Below are 13106 nucleotides of genomic sequence, written 5' to 3'. Positions count from 1 at the left end.
AACTAATCATAAAGGGGTACCATTAGGTGAACCATGTATGAACCCATTGTTGCTATGATACTTGCATATAACCTTGCACTTAACCACATTCCCATAAATATAGAACCCCGGTTCGACCATGACTTGAACTGTTGGTCCTTCAAACCTCCTCAATTTATCCCCACCCATATCCTCCATATAAACCGGATCAAACCGAACCCCTTTCTCCACCCTAAAAATAGGTAACCCCGGATGAACCGAGTTAGCCAGCAAGTGCACCAACCAAACCGCTTTACATGCACCAAAAAACGCTTGCAAAAGCGGCTCGGGCCAAGCTCGGGTCCACCCCAACATCCCCACCACCTCACTCATCTTCCGGTCACAAAACTTACTAAACTCCTCACTAAATTGTTTAGTCCCATTGTTTAAAACTTCTTCCCAACTTAACTCTTTTAACCTCAAAAAACATTTGAAATTTTCTTCACACTTGTGAATCGGGTTAAGAATATGACCCGACCCGGATCTTTTAAACCCGGCTGATTCAAAATCCTCGAAAAACGCGCGTGTTAGAAGAGCTTCGAGGTACAAAATCAATACTCTAGGGTTTGTCGACGCGGATATTGTAATTTCGTAAGGTTGAAGAAGTAACTTTATACGATCGTAAAGCTTCCCACCATCGATTTGCGGGAGCTGTACGGTTAATGAACGGCTGAGATGCCTCATCGAGGCTCGGGACTCCGATACCGAAATGAGAAAATGCTCGATCACGGTATCGTGGTCCCCAACCTTAATCGATTCGTGTTTCGGTTCATGCCTTGTGCAATTATCAAGCCCGGTTTTAAGATTCCAACAATATATTTCGAGTTTGTTTAGCTTCTTTTCGAGTTCGGTAACGGAAAACTTTAACCGAGAAGCTTCGAGAATCGCCTCATCGCGCTTTTTAGTAGCGCGAGCGAGTTTATGCGAAAGTTCGGCCACCGTACTCTTCCATTGTTCCTCCTTCCCGTGCGCGGGAGTTACCCGTTCCGACGAAGATGAAGCCGATCTCGGGGACTTATTAACAATAGACAAAAATATTGTCTTGAATAAACCATTCGGGCTAGCGTCGGACCGACGCCCCACCGCGGTGGTTTCAAACGGAACCACCGCAAACTTTTCCCGAACACTCGGCCGGCATTTGTTAAACAACACCCCTCGGTCATCGCCATGTGATTCCGACCGCTTTTTCGACGATTTCACAGCGGTTTTGGGCGTGTGGGGGAGAGGTGTGGGTTGATGAACATAACATGATTCTTTGTTGGTTTCTGAATAATAATCACTTGGTGTAGCTTTTGCACTTGTTTGGTCACTAAACTCATCTTCATTTTCTCTTTCACATTCCTGAATCTACAAATTACAAAACCATTAAATATATGCTACCCATTTGCTTTCTGTTTCGATCTAATCACTACCTTAACAACTTTAACAACTGTTACGACTATTATGAATCACAAAGATTTGTATTAGAAAAAATTAAATATATGTTGTAATTAATTGGATCAAAGTAACAACCACCACAACGACTTTGTGAAACTCCCATAATATTATTAACAAACACAAACATGTTTTTAACATGTAACTCTAATTCCTAATTATTCTCAAACAAATAATAAAATAAAACAAAACAAAACAAAACTCATATACTAAAAGTCTAAAACACAAAACATATTTTTTTCACTAACTCTAATTCTTAATAATTCTCAAATAAGTAATAATAATAAAAATGTTAACTCGGATTATCTAGTAACACTTAAACAATAAATCTAGACTTATCGTGACCAACCCGATAAATATAACTAAACTAACATATTCAAAACATAAAAAAAATGTTATAAAACTTACAGGAGTGAAAGGTGGACGAGGATGAGGAGAAGAAGAAGATGAAGCAGCCATAGAAGATGAATGAATTAGTTGTGATCATCTGTAAACAAATATCTCATTGATGATAAATGTGTGTGTGTGTGTGTGTGTGTTGTGGTGAATTGAATGATCACAATCCGGGTCGGTTAATTCGTCATGTAGTTAATCATGAGGTGGGTCCCACTGTTTGACTGCAGCAGCTGGAGTTGTGAGAGCCATCAGCCTTTGCCATCTATATGACTATATTTAGTTTGGTTCTGCTATATCATCTTTTAAGTATACAAAGTTGCATATGAATACGGTTCTTTTGTTTTCACACACACGTAATTGGAAGACAATTAAAGTTCTTAAACGTCTTAGAGGGCTTATCGGTGTTTTTAAAAAGCCAGTAAGTTAAAATGTGTTTGACAATCATAAAAATCTTTTTATTTTAGTTTTTTAAAAGGGTTAAAAAACAGTTTCAAAAGCCTCAAATACTGGCTTTTCAAAATACTTTTTTGAAAAAGCCAATAAACTAATAAACATTTTCAAGCTCAATCCCAAACATGCTCTAATTATTAGCTACTTTTATACCGTTTTAACTTTTAATACATGTTTTTTTTAAAGTAAAAATTAAAACGTATTAAATGCTCACTAAAACAATGATTACTTATATTATAATTTTGACATATTTATTAAAGATCGTGTTTTCTACTTGTTTAATATAAATAATAATAAGTTTGAGTCTTTTACCGAAAATGACAGGTTTGTTGTGTTTATTGCTGTAGCTCATTTTATGACTCGTTTGCAAAAAAAATGTTAACTTTAACCAACTTACGAGATCTTAAAACTTGTATTTTATATAACCAACAGATAAAAATTTAGATAATATACTATTGAGACTAAAAAATGGCTAATTAGAAATCTATATAATAACTAAATGTATTTCATGTCACATGCTGTCTTCGTATCCATTCTCATCATACTTTTTTTCTCGGCTCTCTCTATATTAAATTAATATACATCTCTTTTGTTAGTAAAGATATGTTTAAATAATACTAATGAAGCACGTTCATTTTAAAATCCTAATAGCTATAGTCAGACATTATAGTAAAAAAAACGAAAAACAAAAAAATTGGTGTGATAGCAGGATGTTACATATGATAAACAGTACCATCCATCTAGGCACCATTTGCAATGAGATTCTAATAATAAAAAAATGTATGGTGGTGGAGTGACAAATCATAATATGCATCCACGTGACATTCAATCACCTCCAGGGGACCAAAATGACGAAAATGTATTATCATTCGGAACCATGAATAATGTATGCTAAACAAATACATAAAATCAACCAACAAGTAACAACTTCTATGCAAGTTTTTTTTCACTATTGCACACTAAATGTTATAGTCATGGACTTCTAAGTAAGTTCATTTACTAATGCCTTTCAGGAGTTATTATTTGTGCACTCCCACACAGGATGATCTAATAAGTTCATTTACTAATGCCTTTCAGGAGTTATTATTTGTGCACTCCCACACAGGATGCCATTAGATCATATCGTTGGTGTAACTCCGACAAACAAAACGATTTGTATAGTTTTCACAATTATAACTAAAGGAAATGAGGATCACCTTGCATAGTATTAGCCACACTAAAAGGGACATTAGACTAGTTATGCATGCCTTGCTCAGATGAAAGCATGCCAAGTTGTATTCTCGGAGACTACTGAAATATTACTATATAGATGTCATATATTTCAGAGCATTACCATGAATTGCAAGCACAATTTCGCTTTGCAACGAGATTGGGAGAACCTTTATCTTTTGTGAAAGTTTTTAATTACAGTCTCCCATTCTCGCTGTATACAAGTGACATTACAGATAGAGATCGATGGGAGAGGGAAAAAAAAAACAAAGCCTGACACCTATGCCCGAAACCCAAAATTCAAGGACGGGTGTTTGGGTATGGGACCATGTACATGATTGAAAACAAATATTTCACGGGTTTAGGTTAGATAATACTTGGCCCGGTTACTCGTAATCATTGTTTACCCAAACCATATATACATTTTATTTTTTTTTCACCTTTTTATCTAATAATGCTTCATTCTACTACTTTTATTCCAACATTATTTATAGTTAAAACATAAAATTGTATAAAAATATGAATGGAATGAAAAAATTATACTTGAAAATTCTAACATATATGGCATACTCGATATTGTAGGCATGCTCAATACCCAATGGGAAACTACCTGATGTGTGATGTAACAAGCACGATTTTATAATTGGGTATGAGACTGAGATTACCAATACTCGTCAGTAGAGTATACAAACAAAGTTAGGCTAAAGGACCTAATTTGTTATAAAACACTTAGGTAGCGTTTGTTATGCAGGAATGACAGTGGGAATAGAATGATTCATTACATGGGAATGAAAAAAATGGTGTTTGGTTGCTCAACGGAATGGAATCATCCATTACACATGGAATCCTATTCCATCAAAACCATTCCTTCCCACCCGCCCCCCATTTTTTTTCATTCCATTCCTCATTCACCCTACCTTCTCAACAGCACCACCACCTAACAACAACCATCACCACTACCATCGGCACCATCAACACCTTCGCCGCCACCACCACCACCTTACTACCAGCGTTACCACCGCCATCGCCGCTGCCAACAACGTTTTCGTAACCACCTCAACCATTGTCACCACCACTACCTGACCATCACTGCCACCACCACTGTCGTTGCCTGCCCACCACCACTGTATCATTGCCATCACTACCAGTGCTACCACCGCCTGACCATCTCCACCCTTGCCCGCCACCACCATCGCCATTTTCGTCGCCGGAGCTACCACCGTCGCTATTTTAGTTTTTTTTTTTTTTTTTTTTTTTTTGTAAAAAGTATTTTGAGATAGGAGTGTTTTTATTATTTCTATTTCATTCCTATAAATTTTTTTTTAATACCAAACAACAAAAAGTAATAATTCATTTCATTCCTATGGATTAACCAAACAAGATAAAGAAATTGTAATGATACATTTCATTCCCTTATCCATTCCATTCCCCCATCATTCCATTACCTCCAACCAAACATAATTAACTATTGAAGATTAAGGGCCGATGATACACATATAGGCATAAATATAAATGGCATTTTTCAATAATTTACTATTTTAAGAATCGTCCAGGTTCACAAGTTTTCTTTTCAAAAAAACACACATTGTTTCAACCCATTTTAAAGTTTTATCTTATAGCTTGGCTAATTTTTTCTAAGTTTCAATTATACTATATATAGTGAGAAACGTATAGCTACAGTAGTTTTATTCTAGGTTTAATCAGTGGCTAAATTTTTTGTTTTTAATATTTCGAAATCTATTTAACTATTTATTTATTTAGAGGTATAAAAGTAATAAAAAAGCAAGCTATTGTGGTGGTGGTGTTGTATTGTTGTAACCGTATGTCCTTAGTTCGAATCATTTTAAGCCGTTTTTTTTTGTATTTTTGTGTTTTTTTTAAATAGATTTCATAATAAATCAAGCAACGAAAAAGTAAAGTGGTGTGATGTTTGGTTTTTTAATTTGTTTTAAATACATTATTTTAAAGAATTATTTTTTGGGTTTAGTTTTGGTACCGTAAAGAACGTAGCCGAAACCAACCGAATTCGCGCCAACTTAGGGAAACAACGCCCGACCAACAGAACAACCCGGCGCAACGCGCCGGGTAACAACCTAGTTTACATTAATTGAAAACGGTCTCGTCGCAGTACGTAAATTTTTATTTCTAAATTCATTTATAGTTACTGAATATATTTACTATTTATTTATATTTATAAAAATTCATTTTATAGCTTCTGAATATATCCAATTATTGTCATGTAATATAAAGGTAATGATTATATTATGTCTATAGTGTCAATCAATTTTCTTGTCTTGTTTATGATTGACTTTCTAGTTTAAGTTTCTGATTTACATGGCATGATACATGATAGCAACATGTTACATGCATATCCTATATATGTATGTATGGTGGAGAGTTTTAAAAAAATTTCATAGCTTTTAATTAAAATTGTTAATTATTTTATTATATAAAGCCATATAGGGTTACATTAGATAATTTTTTTATATGTTTAGCTAAAACTAGTGGGAATCACACTATTACTTTGATTACAATTTGATGATTATGAAAGGCCTGGAAAAAGGTGGTGCATAAAGGGGCATTGGTTCGTTTATCGGACTTGGTGGAGGAAATTAAGGTCGTCGGTTTCCTTTGGATGAGGAATAGATTGAAGCTCACGCATGTGACTTGGGAGGCTTGGAAGGCTTTCGATTTTGAGGCGGCTAGGTGGTTGTATAATTTTTTGGAATGACGACTTTCTTGTGTGTGAGACCACCACACTCATCAAGTTTGGAGAGCCTCGTTGCCATACTCTGGTCAAAATGTTGTCTTAACAGGGTTCACGCTGGCTTTCAGAGTTTGACTTGAGCGGTCCCCTGAGAAACCATATCGTCCCCTGCCACTTGACAGTCGTTGTGCCACCACAAGAGCATAACTCTTTGAGACTTTGACGTAACACACGGTAGGGCATAGACACGGGTAGCTCGGGGTTTGAGCTGACAACCTTTGCACAAGGCCTAACTCAAAATCATCATTGCCAATATCCATCCAAAGTAACACAAGCGAAAATCGAACTTAAATCTCCATTGAAGAACCCAAACTTACTACCACTAGGTCACAAGTGTGAGATTCAGGTGGTTGTATAATTAGGGGTTGGTTCTAGCTGCATGTTTGGTGTTACTGGTGGTCTTTTTGGTGTTTTGTGTGTTGGTGATCTTTTTGGTGGTGTACTTACCTTTTCTAGCTACTGGCTAGTTTCTTAACATGTGAAATCAAACAAGTTAGAAAGATTAGTTAAATAATAAAAGAAAAATTATTTTGGGATTAATTTGGATATTTGTAAAACCATTTATAAGTCGACCATAATACACGTATTAAATAAAAATAACTAAACAATTAAGTAAACATAACCCCAACTAAATCTCTCTCTCTCTCTCTCCCTCCCTCCCTCCCTCCCTCCCTCCCCATCATAAATATTGATTAATTTGTGCATGATACAGAGAATGTAATTCACATATCGCAAAACATTGTTATGCATATTATTATACTAATGAGATTTAAGTCTCTTATACGAGAGAAAGTAGATAACAACCATAAATTCACATGACTCGTAACTGTAAGCGTATATATTTTGTAAAGGTATCAGTATACCCGAAAGATGGCCGCTTTTGTGACTTTCTATTTATTTATAACTAGGGTAAGTTAATGAGAGAGAGCTAATATAATATATTGTATATGGTATGTGACCCACATTAAGGTACGTGGTACCCTTATAGAAGCACATATCTTTATTATTCACTGCTCAAGGAATATTGAGTACATAAATGCAAACCTTATTTAAGAATGTACAACAACAATATGACATGTTCATTACAGTATTCAGAGGTAAGTTAGTAAAACGATAGAGGATGGATTATTAGATGATATGCAGTTTTGGTGTAAAACATGATACGTGGGATCATTGAAATTGGATGTATATGTTTTTAAATAATATAAAAAATGTGTAATTAAATTAAGTGTTTTTAAAATTAAATAAATATAAAATGATCAAACTTTTATTTATAACGGGTTAACGAGTTTTGAAGTCGAAACGATTTAATATATTCCTAATATAAACTTATTGTAATTATTATTATTATTATTATTATTATTATTATTATTATTATTATTATTATAAAGCACGGTCATTTGGTTTATGAGTACTATTTGGAATAAGAAAATATAGCATCAAAGTGATCTATATACTTTATCAATCTTAAAAATATAATAATAATAATAATAATAACAACAACAACAAATAAAAACTAAAAGCATGCATGTAAATTTTCACGAATTCAAAGTTAATTTTACGTTTGAATTTGTTGTGTATCGTACTACATGAGTTTATTTACGGTAAAGACCTGCCCGTTGATTGTTGGTCTTATGTTGTTTGGTTCTTCAAATTTGTACATGTCTCAATAAAATTTTCACATTGCTTTGAATGGTCGATGAATTGTATGATTAATGATTGTTACATCGACCATGAATCTTATGCTAAGAGTCTTTCTTGTCGTCCCTTCCTTTGCTCATGTTACAGTCGAGTTTATTTAATTAGACAAGATATGAAAAAACTTGCATTCTTTCACTCGCTGACTCCTTTCATCCCAATTCATACTCTGGTAGTCCGATTACCTCTTAAACCCTCACTTTCAACATCATTTCACACACCTCAACGTTGGTGTGGTTTCAGAGAGCGGTAGTTGATGATCTCAACTTTGTTGTTTTCCAATATACCATTCTGTTTCATTATCATTCATAATTAGCGTGTTATTTAAATGGATAATTTCTTATAATAGTATCCAAGTTTTAAAAATGTTCTAATTAGGTCACTCAAGTTTAAAAAGTGTTCAAATTAACTCACTCAGCTTTCATATTTTATTAAATTAAAGGTTAAAACATGTTTTTCTTTATTTTTTTTCTTTTTGTTTCACACAGGAAATCTTTTTGTCTTTTATTTATATTGATGTTGAGTGGTGACGTGGATTTTATTTTTTATATATAAATTTTAATATGATTAACTGTTTTAATTTTTAAATTTAACTGCATATATTGCAAATCACGACTCCCATATATTATCCTCCATTGCTTTTTATCGGCGAGGCTCAATTTGAAGAGTTAGTAATCCGATTTGAGGAAAATTTGCATGAGCGGTCTAATTGAAACACTTTTGAAACTTGGTTACTATTCTATAACATTTTTTCATTATATTCAAATACCTAGATACCGCTAATTTTAGATAATAGATTCTAACTTTGGAGAGGATTTAAACTCGAAGATCATCACCTTTTCTAATAATAACTTTCCACTGAATAGTTTATTCTTTAGCTATTAATAACTCAACCCTTTTTATATATTTATCAATTAATTTGTGGTGTTACCTTAAAACTAAAAATTGATCATAAAACTATATCTAGGGATAAATATGTTAAATTGTAATCTTAAAGGACCAAACATGTGGGTACATATGAACAATGGAATGGGCTTGTTGAGACAAATAAGGAAGATATAGATAGAATTAAATGAGAGTTGTTGCGGTTTGGTGTTGGACCATAGCCCCCTAGCATTAATGGCTTTGTCCAACTACCGTTACTACCCTTACATCACATTTAATTCACACATAGGCCTCATTGATGTGGACATTGTAACTTTAAAGCTACCAACCCCTTAGAACCTCAAATGTAGAATTAGCAGAAAGATTAATAGCAATTGGTCTCTGGTCCAATGACACGGGAGTGATAGTTAAGGCTTAGCATTTTAAAGTCTTAACTTCGAAACCCGACTTAATGGAGTTTTCTCACAGCGGCAGGTTTTCTCCTTGACGACGTTTTTGAGTGAGTGAGGCCTAAAGTGTTAAAATCAATATGAGCAGTTAGCATGTTGTCTCAGAAAGATCAACCCTAGTATTGAGAGTGGTTCCAAACGATGTTAAAAAAAAAGTAAAAACATTAATAATAATGTCTACATAAATATTTATTTTTTGCTATGATGGCGGCTATATGATACCACAATTGTTTAAGATGGGTGTCAATTGTGTCGGCTAGTGAGTTTGAATGAGTTTGAATTGATGAATCTAACTATTTATCAAACTTGTTATTGTTAGACATCCTATATAAAACCTTTTATTTTTGTTGCATGTCAGAGACTACGCCTTAAGTTATGCTAAAAATGATCAATTATATTTCCAACCACAATGTGGTTGCATTATTTGAGAAAATTGTTTGCAAAGAATGGTGTAGGGGTATGGTACTAAACCCGGTTTTACGACCCTAAATTTATTATGTTTGGCTTATTTTATTATATGGACTAATACAATGTTATTGGGCTGAGGCGGTTTTGTGGAGGTAACCCTAACTGGGCTAGGCCCATTTAGGGTACCATGATGGTAGCCATGAGACTCTCTATATAAGGAGGTCTCCACCTCCTTATTAAAGGTCATGCTCAATAAGAGCCACCACCACCTTTTTGTGTCTGTAAACAAGAGATCTTTTAGATTTCTTAGCAGTCACCTCCACACCCCCGAAAAACCATTGCAGGTCTCAAGCAGCTGAAGAAGAAGATCAAGACGTGGTTCGTTCATCTCGAAAATCTGTGGAAACATCGTCATGGATCAGGTCAGATTCATTTCATGCTTCGACATTGGCGCCATCCGTGGGACGACAACGAACTACCCTTCGATCTTCATCTCGGCTGTCAGATCTCTCCCAGGAAAAACCCAGATCTGGAAGTTTACAGAAAAAGGCTTCAAGGCTTGTTCTATTAAAGCTCAAAAAGATCCATAGATCTAAAAGAGGCTTCCAGATCTGTGCAAAAAAAAACAGCCTGATTCGAATGATCAGGTCTCCGGATCTGTGATGGTTTTAAATCTGCTCCGAGCTTCAGATCTACCTAGATCTGATTTACAGATCTAGATCTAGATTACAGACCTGGATTTTAGGTCTAAAGTTGCAGGTCTGACTCCAAAATTGCAGATCCAGAAATTACCAGACTTCGCCGCCATGTACGCGCGCCCGCGGATTCTCACTCCGCAGCCGTGCATGTGCCGCCGCGGAAACCACCATCTGGGTTTTGCGCAAGAGACCTCCGCCATGCACGCGCATTCACGAGTCACTACTCCATCGCTGTGCATGCGCGCATCAGGCCTCGCGCCAAACTTCAAGGTTGGGAATCCTCATAATATCCCTTATGGCTACGCGCCAAACTTCAAGGTTGGGAATCCTCATAATATCCCATATGGCTACGCGCAAAACTTCAAGGTTGGGAATCCTCATAATATCCCTTATGGCTACGCGCCAAACTTCAAGGTAGGGAATCCTCATAATATCCCATATGGCTACGCGCCAAACTTCAAGGTTGGGAATCCTCATAATATCCCATATGGCTACGCGCCAAACTTAGAGGTTGGGAATCCCATAATATCCCATATGGCTACGCGCCAAACTTCAAGGTTGGGAATCCTCATAATATCCCATATGGCTACGCGCCAAACTTCAAGGTTGGGAATCCTCATAATATCCCATATGGCTACGCGCCAAACTTAGAGGTTGGGAATCCTCATACCACATACTCATGCACCACATATGCTCACGCATTACATATGCTCACGCATATTACATATGCTTGCGCATCACATGCTCACATATCACACAGTCGCGCGCACGCGCACGCAGCATCTGCGCAGGGCGCATGACACAAAGTCTACGCGCACGCGCATGCAACATCTGCGCGCGGCGCGGGACATAAAGCCTACGCGCACGTGCATGCAACATCTGCGCGTGGCGCATAACACAAAGCCAGAGTCTACGCACACGCGCAAGCTTTATTATTCATACAGCTCATAAGACGCCTCGCGCGCAAGCTGTTATTATTCTTATAGCTCGTAAGACGCCTCGCGCGCAAGCTTTATTATTCATACAGCTCATAAGACGCCTCGCGCGCAAGCTGTTATTATTCTTATAGCTCGTAAGACGCCACGCGCGCAAGCTTTATTATTCATACAGCTCATAAGACGCCTCGCGCGCAAGCTGTTATTATTCTTATTGCTCGTAAGACGCCTCGCGCGCAAGCTTTATTATTCATACAGCTCATAAGACGCCTCGCGCGCAAGCTGTTATTATTCTTATAGCTCGTAAGACGCCACGCGCGCAAGCTTTATTATTCATACAGCTCATAAGACGCCTCGCGCGCAAGCTGTTATTATTCTTATAGCTCGTAAGACGCCACGCGCGCAAGCTTTATTATTCATACAGCTCATAAGACGCCACGCGCGCAAGCTGTTATTATTCTTAGTGCTCATAAGACGCCTCGCGTGCAAGCTGTTATTATTCTTAGTGCTCGTAAGACGCCTCGCGCGCAAGCTTTATTATTCATACAGCTCATAAGACCCCTCGCGCGCAAGCTTTATTATTCATACAGCTCATAAGACCCCTCGCGCGCAAGCTGTTATTATTCTTATAGCTCGTAAGACGCCACGCGCACAAGCTTTATTATTCACACAGCTCATAAGACGCCTCGCGCGCAAGCTGTTATTATTCTTATAGCTCGTAAGTCGCCATGCGCGCAGGCTCCACTATTATTATAGCTCATAAGTCGCCTCGTGCGCCAGCTTTATTATTATTATAGCTCATAAGTCGCCTCGCGCGCAAGCTGTTATTACTCTTATAGCTCGTAAGCCGCCATGCGCGCAGGCTTCATTATTCTTATAGCTCGTAAGTCGCCTCACGCGCAAGCTTCATTATTATTATAGCTCGTAAGCCGCAACTCGCGCAGGCTCCACTATTATTATAGCTCATAAGTCGCCTCGCGCGCCAGCTTTATTATTATTATAGATCGTAAGCCGCCATGCGCGCAGGCTTCATTATTCTTATAGCTCGTAAGACGCCTCGCGCGCAAGCTTTATTATTCATACAGCTCATAAGACGCCTCGCGCGCAGGCTGTTATTATTCTTATAGCTCGTAAGACGCCTCGCGCGCAAGCTTTATTATTCATACAGCTCATAAGACGCCTCGCGCGCAAGCTGTTATTTTTCTTATAGCTCGTAAGACGCCTCACGCGCAAGCTTATATTATTCATACAGCTCGTAAGACGCCTCGCACGCAAGCTTTATTATTCATACAGCTCATAAGACGCCTCGCGCGCAAGCTGTTATTACTCTTATAGCTCGTAAGCCGCCATGCGCGCAGGCTTCATTATTCTTATAGCTCATAAGTCGCCTCACGCGCAAGCTTCATTATTATTATAGCTCGTAAGCCGCAACTCGCGCAGGCTCCACTATTATTATAGCTCATAAGTCGCCTCGCGCGCCAGCTTTATTATTATTATAGCTCGTAAGCCGCCATGCGCGCAGGCTTCATTATTCTTATAGCTCGTAAGTCGCCTCACGCGCAGGCTTTATTATTCTCATAACTCGTAAGCTGCCTCGCGCGCAAGTTATGTTACATTATTATCGAGATGCGCGCTCCATCTTTTATCAGGCCTCGCGCCACTATGATGCGTGCTATATCTTATTTATGACAGGTCTCCATCATTATCATAAGGACCGCAACATGTCACCATCATGAGGAAAACCTCCCAAAACTCAAAG

The 13106-nt window shown here is 37.4% G+C and overlaps 1 protein-coding gene across 1 annotated transcript; it reads right to left on the bottom strand.

Moving 5' to 3' along the window:
• LOC143599590 (IRK-interacting protein-like) lies at positions 1-1922 on the bottom strand. Its single transcript, XM_077077503.1, has 2 exons — positions 1861-1922; positions 1-1365 (listed from the first exon to the last, which is right to left on the bottom strand). The coding sequence occupies exons 1-2, from the start codon at positions 1909-1911 to the stop codon at positions 7-9; spliced, it is 1410 nt and encodes a 469-aa protein (XP_076933618.1). The 5' UTR covers positions 1912-1922; the 3' UTR covers positions 1-6.
• Positions 1923-13106: the final 11184 nt, after the last annotated feature.

Source organism: Bidens hawaiensis, unplaced genomic scaffold (assembly GCF_021521415.1).
Source record: "Bidens hawaiensis isolate Kalapana, Puna unplaced genomic scaffold, B.hawaiensis_p1.1 tig00052408_1, whole genome shotgun sequence".
NCBI classification, from domain to species: domain Eukaryota; kingdom Viridiplantae; phylum Streptophyta; class Magnoliopsida; order Asterales; family Asteraceae; genus Bidens; species Bidens hawaiensis.
The sequence above is the reverse complement of the archived record's forward strand: the minus strand, read 5'-3'. Positions and strand labels throughout refer to the sequence as shown.

Coding starts and splice junctions, on each gene's coding strand:
- LOC143599590 (XM_077077503.1), bottom strand. CDS start 1,911: ATGGCTGCTTCATCTTCTTCTTCTCCTCATCCTCGTCCACCTTTCACT. Junction 1,366..1,860: donor CTCGTCCACCTTTCACTCCT/GTAAGTTTTATA, acceptor TGTAATTTGTAG/ATTCAGGAATGTGAAAGAGA.